The 12,500-nt window shown below is 44.4% G+C and overlaps 1 protein-coding gene across 1 annotated transcript in view; it reads right to left on the bottom strand.

Moving 5' to 3' along the window:
• The window catches only part of si:dkeyp-14d3.1 (transmembrane protein 132C), a 31,677-nt gene that overhangs the window by 15,740 nt on the left and 3,437 nt on the right, over positions 1-12,500 (bottom strand). Inside the window, exon 2 of the mRNA XM_027142920.2 lies at positions 2,723-2,931. Coding sequence (XP_026998721.1) covers positions 2,723-2,889 — 167 coding nt within the window. The 5' untranslated portion in view covers positions 2,890-2,931. The remainder of the gene's footprint in view (positions 1-2,722; positions 2,932-12,500) is intronic.

Genomic DNA, 12,500 nt, shown 5'->3' with positions numbered 1-12,500 from the left:
CCGCGTGTTTACTAAAAGTGGACGTGCGACGTGTGACACTCCACCGAGATCCACGAGCTAGTTAAGAAAATCCTGGGATAAAGAGATTAGAGGGAAATCCATACATTTCTCCGAGGTGGTGTGAAGCCTGAACAAACGCTGTGACGTACATTACAGATTATATACCGTAAGAACGACGGCATTATAAACCTGGACCTCGTCACCGAGATCGGTGCAGTGGGAATTTACATCTACAACCGACGCTACACTGAACTAAGGATGCACCGATACCACTTTTTCTCTTTTCCGATCCGATTCCGATACCAGAGTCTGCCGGTATCGACCGACACCGATCGCGATCCCATACCTGTGTTCTTTTCTACCTTTAAAACTAAAGAACGTAAACAACTCGTTTAGCTAGTACGATTTATTTGTTTTTGGTAAAAGAAATACAAAAATGCTCTTATTACTGGATGAAAAATGAAAACACAAGAAACCTTAAAAAGAAAGTGTTAATGCAGAAGCAAATAGAAGTTTTAACAGTTAGCGGAATAACGATCTGAACCATATAACTGCAATTATTAACTTCAATTATTTTCTGAAGAAAAGACAATATTTTAAAGTGAAGCTTAAAATTAGAATTCCCGAAACACGACGTAAAATGTATTAAACAGTAAACCTCGCACCCGAACGAGCGACATGTTTAACACGCTGAGGTAAACGGGAAGGACGGCTGCTAAACTTGCTGTCTGTCGCGGGCGGCTGTGCGACTTATTACCCATAACATTTATTATATTTATTTACATTAATGAAATTTAATATATAAATTTATTTTTCTTATAAGTTTAAGCAAAAGTTTATGATGTTTGCTGTTCATTGATCGACCACCACGGTCACGGGCGTCGGAAGTAAATAAAAAGTGGGCGTGTCCTGTCCCACACACTTAATAATGGTTCCTACACCCATGGATTTCAGGAAGCAGCAGCGTGGTCAATGCCGTAGATTCGACTGGCGGCGCTCTGAAAAGTAATAAAAAAAAGACTTATGCGCTGAATAGAGATAGTAAAAGTGGGTGTGTCCAATATTATTGGTCTTAAAAAGTTTGTGGGTCCAATATTATTGGTCTTAAAAAGTGGGTGTGTCCTGTCCCACCCACATACTGTATAATGGTTCCGACGTCCATGACCACGGGTATCGGATTTGGATCGGTCACGCACCACCGATACCCGATCCATTCGAAATGTTTGGATCGGCGTCGATACCGATCCGAAATATCGTATCGGTACATCCCTACATGGAAGATAATGTGTCTGGAAGCAAAACACTGAAAAATAAAACATTTTTTATCTTCTGGGGGAAAATTCATTACTTGTGGCTCTCACTGACTCTCTGTGTAGAAAGTAATTTATCAGGTACATTAAACAGCAAAAGGTTTGTAGACACCGGAGCATCGCGCTGATATATGACCTGTTGGCAAAAAGATAGAAACGTAGAAGCTTCTAGAATGTCTTCTTCTGCCATCACTGGAACTACAAACAGTGCTCCAGCATGATGAAGACCTTGTGCACAAAGCATCGAGCTCCATGAAGACCTGGTGTAGAGGTTAAGGTTGGAGTGTCCTGATTAAACATCTTGATGATCAGGAACTAGAGTCTCATGACCACACATCAGGACCTGATCTGACAAAAGCTTTCAGTCCGATCTTAGTAAAGTTACGGGAGCAGCCTCTGGGTTCCAACCGAGTAGAACTGATGCCCCTTTTCCACCAAAAAGAACTGGGTGCTGGTTCAGAGCTCGTGCTGGTGCTGGTTTAAAGTTGGTTCCACTGGCGAACCTTCTAAGAACCGGTTTGTCTTTCCATCGGTTAGAGCGCATCACAGCGCCGAGTGTGACGTCACTGTATACGTGTCACCTTACACATCAACGTCAGCGCAGCAGCGACAAACACAAACACAACAACAATGGCGGATGTTGCTTTACTGTTAATGCTCATGGCTTTGTGAACCTACATTAACATCCAAAACGCGGCGAATAAAACGTGTACGTGCGGCTCCGTGTAATCTGTATAAACTGAGGTTGTAATCGATAAAGTACATAACGTTATTTTATCATTAACACAGAAAAAAGTTAGCCTTAGCATGTAGCTACCTGCTATCATGTGTGCTGATAATGTATCATATCGCGGTAAAGTAAAAGTGTATTAAACATTAGTATACTTAAGGTACGTTAGCAAATGCACTAACGGTAGCCCCGCCCATGTTTTGGTGCTACTTAAGAACCACTTTTCCTGCTTCTGAGCCAATGCTTTGGCGGTCGACACAGAAAGAGCTGGTTCTAAATTAGGCTCCGAACCTGCACTCAAACTGCCTCGGTGGAAAAGGGGCAATAGTCAACGTCTATAATCATCTGATCTCAGCTGTGACTCCTGCTTGGTTAGAACAAAATTCTGGAGCAGGTCCTGATCCCTGATCTTCTGATCTATAAACCAGTGCATTAACCACTTGAGCCGCTGGAAATCCTTAGTGGAGGTGGAGAACTTCAGTCCATGACTCATACAATTCTGTTTAATCCTATGGGAGAGGAACATCTGAGGGAACGTAGCTCAGAACACGTTCCTCTCCATGCTTAAATATGTACCACCACTGACCACTACGTCACCTGCTATGTGCTGGATCTCACAGAACACAACCTGTCTGATTGCACCAGCGGTTGTGACGACACCTCAGGGTGCGTCAGCGCTCACCTTGGCGTGTTGGCCGTCGTGGGGATCCTCCAGCCCTTTACGGGGCTCAGCTCCGTGTCCGACACCTCGATGTGCAGCGGCAGGCGAGGGATCCACACGTTCATCTCCAGCTGGGCCGTAGCGAAGCTGTAGGTGAAGTTCACCAGCATCCGCACTCGGCCCTTCATCTCCTTACCGTTGACGTAGACGTAGTCGCACCGGTCTGACACCTGAGACACACACAGAAGGTTCTGCACATCAGAAACGGGGTTCGTCTGATTAGGCAACGTCAGATTTAAATATTTATCACAGTCAGAGCGATGAAGCGATGCTAAGATAAAAAGAGACCGATCGAGAGAGAGATAAAAAGAGAGAGATAAAAAGAGAGAGAGAGAAGGGCAGTGGAAGCAACGAGCAGTAAAATCGCTAACGGGTAAACCGACGGCTCGCGTCGGCTCCGCGGTCTTTAATTTAATAGTCAGAATGGTTTTGTTTCGGAACGCCGACGTTAACTAACGCGAGAATTGAACATGAACACATCGGTGCTGTTTGTGTTGTGTTTATTTTCTTTATCTCTTCTCGTGAACCCAGAGAGATTTATTTGAAGACGAAACTCTTGAAGGTTTTATTTGCGCAGTGTGTTTACTAACAGACGTCCCCCCCCCCGCAGGTCCTCCGTACAGTTAGCGAATGACGGGCGTCGGGATGACAAGTGAAGGTCTGCACTTTCCCCTGAACGTCACATGACTTCAGCACTGAATCTCACTTTTGATGATTAGAGGCTCATCTAGTGAGGATTAACGAGTGTGAGATCTGATGCTAACGTCGTTCATGCTCCGTGTCACGCGGCTCTGATCCCCTGATCTCCAGTGGTGCCAATAATTTATTTAGAGTTGTGTGTGTTTCTGAGCGGAGGCCAGTGGGTATTTTTTTCACACCAAATCTCCTGTGTGTGTGTGTGTGTGTGTGTGTGTGTGTGTGTGTGTATCTGTCTGTCTGTGTAAGTGGCTTTAAATCACAGCATTTATCCCACTTTGATCTCTCTACTCTGGGATCACACGTGATCAAAACACACACACACACACACACACACACACACACACACACACACACACACACACACACACACACACACACACACTCTAACTCTCTCTCTTTCTCTCTCATGAACACATCAAGGTGCTTTGAAGTACCTAAAGTATAGCCCTTGGCTGATTTGAATGCTAACACACACACACACACACACACACACACACACACACACACACACACACACACACACACACACACACACACACACACACGCACACACACACCATTCAAGATCTCTAAATTCTTTCATGTAGTTGTATTTGAAATCTCATTCTGACAGATTTGGGGTTTGAACTGAATCACTGAGTGATTAGACACATGAGGTCACCTGCGTTTGTGGTCAAGGGCATGCTTTAGAAACACACCTCACACCAAACACCTCACACACACACACCTCACACACCTCACACCAAACACCTCACACACACACACACCTCACACACCTCACACACACCTCACACACACCTCACACCTCACACACCTCACACACACACACACCTCACACACCTCACACACCTCACACCAAACACCTCACACACACCTCACACACACACCTCACACACCTCACACACACACACCTTACACTCCTCACACCTCACACACACACACCTTACACTCCTCACACACCTCACACACACACCTCACACTCCACACACCTATCACCTCACACTTTTCACACTCCTCACACCTCACACACACACCTTACACTCCTCACTCTCCTCACACACATCACACCCCTCACACACCTTACAGTACACACCTCTTATACTCCTTACACACACTCTTCACACACACACCTTACACATCTCACTCTCCTCACACACCTTACACACCTCACACACCTTACAGTACACACCTCTCATACTCCTCACACACACACCTCACACACCTCACTCTCCTCACACTCCTCACAATCCTCTTATACTCCTTACACACATTCCTCACACACACCTTTCACTCCTCACACTCATCACACACTCCTCACACATCACACACTCCTCTTATACACCTCACACTCCTCTCACACACCTCTCACAGCTCATGCACTCCTCACACTCCTCACACACCTTACACTCCTCACACACACCTCTCACAGCTCATGCACTCCTCACTGTGCACTGTGTGTGCAAGTGTGTGTGTGTGGGTGTGTGTCTGTGTGTGCGAGTGTGTGTGTGTGTATGTGTGTGTGTGCGTGTGTGCGTGCGTGTGTGTGTGTTTGTGTGTGTGTGTGTGTGTGTGGTCTATCCTGGATTGCAGTTACTCTCAGATCACAGCAGGACGTCCACGCAATGTGAGGACACGTTTCTCCTGTGACTTGTGCTTCTGTAGCTCGTCTGTAGCTGTTAAACACAGGGGCAGTAACGAAATCCTGTGTTTCTGTCCTGTTGTTATGGTAACAGTGGGATCCTGGCTGTAAAATGTATAAAACTTACTCGCTTCCAGCAAACTTCTGTCCACGCCGCTGCCGCTAATTACCTGATTGCTGTAGGAGCATAAAGAGAAATGGGGCGAGTGATTATATCATATTAAACCAGAGTCTAATAGTCAGTGGAGTATCCTGTGTGTGTGTGTGTGTGTGTGTGTGTGTGTGTGTGTGTGTGTGTGTGTGTGTAACAGCACTATAAAAGCTCAGAGTCAGAGAGCATGCTGCAGTACGAGTATAAAGACATCATGTTGTATTTATAGCCTGCGAGTGTCTCAGTGCTTCAGAGCTGTTAGTCCTGAGAGATTGTGTGTGTGTGTGTGTGTGTGTGTGTGTGTGTGTGTGTGTGTGTGTGTGTGTGTGTGTGTGTGTGTGTGTGTTTTTCACTCCATCTGACTGATAGAGTTGTCTGTCAGGGTCCTCGACTCTTTTTTCCTCACCTACCTGCCTGTAAACGAGGCTTTTCGTTGCCCGCTAAGCAGATATCGGGTATGAAATCTTGTTCCAATCACAAACACTGCAGTCACACACACACACACACACACACACACACACACACACACACACACACACACACACACACACACAGAGTCAGGAAGCTCATTATTAATCATTGACATTAGGGGATGTAATCCGCGTGTCCAGAACAGCACACGTCCACATTAACCGGCTGTCACCGTCAGACAGAATTAATCAAGCACCTATCTGAGGAGGAGCGCGTTTGCAGTAAGGAAAGGGAATCCCTTGTTTTTAAATCTGTTATTAAAGGTACTTTTCCACACAAAACCTTGTATTTTTACTTGTATTATTTGATATGTGTTCGGTTCGCATGTGTTTGTATGCTTGTGTTGTGTCGGGGATGTGAAAATGAACTGCTACGTACCTCCCCGGTCAGCTCTAGCCACTGAAAAGAAATCGGGTCAGTTAGAAAATCTGCTCAGAGTGACATAGAAATGATGGAGCTCATTACTATTCATGAGCTCTCCCACTTGAGACCACGCCCACAGAATTCGTATAGCTCAGTGAGGTTCCTATACGGCGAGGATGGCTGAACCTGAAGAAGCCATTCTGCCGCAATTCCAGGTGATTGTAAAGGAAGTTTCTCTAGCCTAGGTTACTTATTGCGCTGTGTGAATGAATAGTCATGCGCTCATATCCTAGTGGTTAGCCAATCAGAGCCAAGCAGCATAGCTCATTTGAATATTAATGAGAACCGGCGCAAATCGAGCCGAGTCTTCGTCAGGCTTTCCATGCCACACTAGAATGGCTTGAAACAAGGTAACCGAGGCATTTTTTCCACACACAAATGTTACAGAGTCTGTGGTAAACGTCAGACATTACAACAAAAGTAATGAAATACGTGTGACAGGACATCTTTAAGATCTCGTCGTATTCGTTAGACTCGCTGGAGTATTGCGCTCCTGTTGCATGCGATGCTACGTGTCACGATCTTTTCCTCACAGAACTCGAGTCCAGAATTTGTGTCATTTCAAGCCCAGGATTCTTCTTTTAAAACTCTTCCAGCGAAGACGAAGACGTAATTAGTTTGACGAAGGTGAACGGAAGAAGGTTTTAGCGCGTTTGAACGCGTGTTTTGAAGATGTCACGCGACGGGTTGCGACCCAAACCTGCGGAAAACCTGAAGGAACGTTTTAAAGAGTTTCCGTGTTTATTTCTGTGAGCGCAGACGAACGAAAGCAGCAATTCGAACAAAGCGGACTGTGAGAAAAATCTGTGAGGATTTCAGCGAGAAGAATCCTGACATCTGCCTGGAATACGAGTGATAAAATACCGTAAACGTAAAACCTAGCGTGAGGAGGAGGAGGAGGAGGAGGAGGAGAACGCTAGCAACATCTCACACCATAAAGATCGGCCTAGCAGTGAAAGATCTCCGTCTCTATCGTTCGGCTGATCCGCACCGAGACGCGAACCTATTCACTTCATGGCGGTTTTCAGAGCCATCCACAACTAAAGTTTTTTACTGAATGCAGAATAAATTAGCAATAACGTTTCCACATTCTGCTCGGCTTCTGCTCCGTTTTTTTAAAGTCGTTTCTAACGAGAAGCTCTGACGCAGCGGCTGCTTTTAAAAATCCCATTTAACGAAACTATAATTAAACGTTCTCGTAAAATATCCTGAGTGAATAAACCCCTGTGTTTAGGAGACGCTCGTAATAGCTAATGCTCTTTCAAAGGCTATAGAAAATACACACACACACACACACACACACACACACACACACACACACACACACACACACACACTACAACTACTCACTCGGCCTTTTTTCTTTCCAAAATTGTAAAGTTTTTCTACTCGCTTGTTTTTCTCTAAAAGGATTTGAACAATAGAATTTGAAAACTCGTCATTAATTATTAATATTAAAAGTGTGATAAGGGGGGGTCATGGTGGCTTAGCGGTCAGTACGTTCGCCTCACACCTCCAGGGTTGGGGTTCAATTCCCACCTCCACCTTGTGTGTGTGGAGTTTGCATGTTCTCCCCGTGCCTCGGGGGTTTCCTCCGGGTACTCCGGTTTCCTCCCCCGGTCCAAAGACATGCATGGTAGGTTGATTGGCATCTCTGGAAAATTGTCCGTAGTGAGTGTGTGTGTGAATGAGAGTGTGTGTGTGCCCTGTGATGGGTTGGCACTCCGTCCAGGGTGTATCCTGCCTCGATGCCCGATGACGCCTGAGATGCCGCCCCGTGACCCGCGACGTTTGGATAAAGCGGTAGAAAATGAATGAATGAATGAAAGTGTGATAAAATAGTCCTTTTACATTTGTCCTACACTGGAACAAACATTGAGAAAATATAATAATAAACAGACAAAAGTTTTAAACTGAATGTAAACAGTGTGAAAACTGTGAAGTTATTTTTTGAAGTTATAAATTATTCTCTACATGGTAAAGCTTAAAGTTTAAAGGTGCGGTCTCCACCGTTTGAGAAATGCTTCAGAAAACCGCGTCGGGCCGACAAACAAAACAAAAACAAAACAAACGTGTAGCCAATGAGCAGAAAGGGGCGTGTCTTGTCCATATGGGCAGAGAGAGTGTTCTGTGCGCGTGTGTGACGTTAGCAGAAAGCGGTTTTAACATCGACATGGAGGATAAAAACAAAGAAAGAAAGAGAAGAAAGACTTACGATAAGGACAAGAAGTAGGACGTGTTAATATAGGATCAGCTTTCCAGCGCTGGAGAGAACTGAACGTCTTCCGCGTGAAACTTTTCATGGTACAACACACAGTACTACACAAACACATTTGTATTACCATAGTGTTACTCATTGTGTTCATTTATTGATAAAAAATACCCCCTCGGGATAATAATAAATCAATACAGGGGTGGGACCCATTTGGGTTAGGGGTGGGATTGTTTTGGTGATTTCAAATGTCAACATTGGCTTTCAAACAACGGAGACCCCACCTTTAAGTGTAAGTTTATAAAAGTGTAGAGTTTTACAGCAAAAATTAAATTGCTGTTACAATTTAACCTTTTAAAGTCGGTGTACATTTTTGTGTACACTTTATAAAGAGAATGCGTAAAGGGGAAAGTTTGTGTAAATTGAATGTTTATTAAATTAAGTGTAAAATTGTAAGATAATGCTGTAAAGGTGTGCAAAGTTTAGATTAGGATTAAGATCGAGTGTAAACTTTGAAGAAAATATCAAATTGAAAGTTTACAGTTAGTGTAAATTTAAGTCATTGTGTAAATGTAGTAAAAACGTAATAATCTTGAAGCTTAAAGTTCTTGTATATTCACATTATTAAAACCTGCGTAAAGTTTAGAAATGTGGTGTAACGATCAGTTTGAGTTTAAGGTTTAGTGTAAAGTTTAAAGCTTGTAAATTTAATGAAATTGTGTAAATTCATCTGTAAAATGTTAGTGTTAAATTTAATGGTGGTGTAAAATTGTAAGTCTAAAGTTTTAAAGTTCTAATAAATCTGAAATGAGTGTAAATGTTTCACATTTAAAGGTCGGTGTAAAGTTTTAAACTCAGTGTTAATGTTTAGTTTGAGGTTTGTGTTTGTGCTGAAATTCAGCGTACATTTTAAAGTTAGGGTAAAGTTTTAAAAGAGAACATTAAGAAGTCACCACAGCAGCGCCGGTGGTCGCGTTAGCGTGTTTGTGCTAAATGTACGACCCGCTGCTTTTCTCCGAGACCTTGGACGTCGTGCCTCTGCGTTCCCCACCTGAGTTTACTCCATCTTTCTGTCATAAACATGGAGCTGTGTATTAGCTGTAGTTATTACAGCAGGAATAAATCACAGTGCAGAGCAGCGGGACTCTAATCTGCTCCTGCTCAGGCTGATGTGGACTTCATTTCTACCTGACTGACTCCAAATCGTGCTTTAAATCAACTGCATGACTGATTCCTACAAACACACAAACACATCCACATGTGTGTACACACACACACACACACACACACACACACACACACACACACACACACACACAAATTCATTCTCTTGCTCTCTTTCACATGTAATTTGTAATCAGACTGTCTGGCTGCTGTGGCCTAAAAAATCAGACACCACACACACACACACACACACACACACACACACACACACACACACACACACACACACACACACACACACACCCCTAATCAGTAGAGTGTTATAATGGCAGTCTGGATAGACAAACTGTTCTGCTTTAAAGAGAAAAAAAATCAATCGATTTAAAGAGCTGTGAGACAAAACCTGAGTAGAATTTACCTGAAATTAAGCAGTTCACCTTCTCTGATCTTTTCTATCTGAGCAAACAGAAAAAAAGAAGGAATCGTTAAATAAAACTCACGCTGTATTTTTAATCTACTTTCTTAACGACGCCTCTGGCTTTTCACGCTAGCCGAAGTTAGCTTTTCACCGCCTGAGTTCACCGAGCGACTCCCGCGCGATCCGTCGCCGAGGCGACACCATCGACCGTCATCAGACGGTTTCTCTACGCATCGTTTGTCTCGGTTTTCTTTGACAACACTCTGAAAAGATTAACACCTCTGTCTAATACCTCTGCCGTCTGAAGCGTCCACGATGAGAGAGGTTATTGTGTTATTATTTTCAGATACACGTGGTCGTGTCAGCACCGACAGGAAGCCGCGGTAATAACACGGCGATAATAGCGTAAGAACGAAATAAAAATATAACGGCCAGACAAAAGACAACAAAGACGCAGAGATATCAAAGGCCTCGAGAACAGAAGAATGAAAGAGCAGAGAGTCTATTTTAGATGGAGGATGTAATGAGCGCTGACTGGTAGAGACGATGTTTTGGAATATTGACTAAAAAAAAAAAAAAAGCCATTACGCCTCACATCAAACCAGACATCGAGCGGCAGCACGCTGCGGGGGTCTCAGCAGGGAGAGGCTTTAGTAATAGAACAACGAGCTGTAATCAAAGCCAGCTATCAACCTCCGTGTGAAGTTCAGCGAGAATCAAAACTATTCAGTGTGTTCCATTGTTGTTGTTGTGTGTATATGTGTATATGCTATTAAAGTCATTTTCTTAAAGTCCCCTTTAAGTGTGTCATTAGCAGGACAGCGCATTCCCGCGGTTTCGGCAGCTCGAGAGCTCCACAGAGTACGGAACCGTCCTGGGGAAAGAGCCGATCCTGAGCTTGCGGTGTCTCTGTACTGTACGTCGTGTTGTGTTTGTGACCTTAATAACACCAGCCATGGGCTCTGTTGTTGTTTCTGTGTCTTATGTATGACTCGCCGCTGTAAGAGACAGCTCCATCGATCTTCTCTGTGGAGACCAGCTTCTGTACCTCACAGGTCAGGGTTTAAGTGACACTGAACATTACTGAAAGTGTTTTTAGATACCGCAGATAGAGGTACGGCTTTGACGGAGAATAAGAGGTTCCAGATAACAGGTCCTGACCTAAATACCACCGTAAACAGTAAACAGCAGCTCCTGCCTCTAGTGGTACAGCCACCTATCAATCATAAATCCTACCCCTGAACTTCAGCCAATCAGAGCTCGGGTCCCTGTACACCGAACATCACTGTGATAAATAAGACTGAGGATTTTAACACCACCATAACCAATCAAACCATGACTCCCAATCCTTATACTGTTGTAACCGATGAACCATAAGTCCCACCCCCAAAGCCACTGTAACCAATCAGAGGTTAGTTTTCAGAGAAAACACCTCTGTAATCAGTTAGACTGCATTTCCTGTGCCAAATCCTACTGTAAAGAATAAAGAGCAGATCCTGTCCTAATGCCACGGTAACTAACAACACCATACTGTAAGTCCCACCCCAAACACCACGGTAACCAAACAGAATGCAGTTTCCAGCTCAAATACTGTGGGAACCTTTAAGTAATAGTTTCTGCCCCAATGACCCTGTACCCAATCAGACCACATGTCCCACCCCAATGACCCTGTAACCAATCAAACCACATGTCCCACAACAATGACAATAACCAATCAAACCACATGTCCCACCCCAATGACCCTGTAACCAATCAGACCACATGTCCCACCCCAATGACACCGTGACCAATCAAACCACATGTCCCACAACAATGACAATAAACAATCAAACCACATGTCCCACCCCAATGACCCTGTAACCAATCAGACCACATGTCCCACCCCAATGACCCTGTAACCAATCAGACCACATGTCCCACCACAATGACACCGTAACCAATCAAACCACATGTCCCACCCCAATGACACCGTAACCAATCAAACCACACGTCCCACCCCAATGACACTAACCAATCAAACCACATGTCCAACCACAATGACCCTAACCAATCAAACCACATGTCCCACCCCAATGACACCGTAACCAATCAAACCACATGTCCCACCCCAATGACACCGTAACCAATCAGACCACATGTCCCACCCCAATGACCCTGTAACCAATCAGACCACATGTCCCACCCCAATGACACCGTAACCAATCAAACCACATGTCCCACCCCAATGACACCGTAACCAATCAAACCACACGTCCCACCCCAATGACACTAACCAATCAAACCACATGTCCCACCCCAATGACCCTAACCAATCAAACCACATGTCCCACCCCAATGACACCGTAACCAATCAAACCACATGTCCCACCCCAATGACACCGTAACCAATCAAACCACATGTCCCACAACAATGACCATGTAACCAATCAAACCACATGTCCCACCCCAATGACCCTGTAACCAATCAAACCACATGTCCCACCCCAATGACACAGTAACCAATCAAACCACATGTCCCACCCCAATGACACAGTAACCAATCAAACCACATGTCCCACAACA

Source organism: Tachysurus fulvidraco, chromosome 14, assembly GCF_022655615.1.
Source record: "Tachysurus fulvidraco isolate hzauxx_2018 chromosome 14, HZAU_PFXX_2.0, whole genome shotgun sequence".
NCBI classification, from domain to species: domain Eukaryota; kingdom Metazoa; phylum Chordata; class Actinopteri; order Siluriformes; family Bagridae; genus Tachysurus; species Tachysurus fulvidraco.
This window is presented reverse-complemented; position numbering and strand designations above follow the sequence as displayed.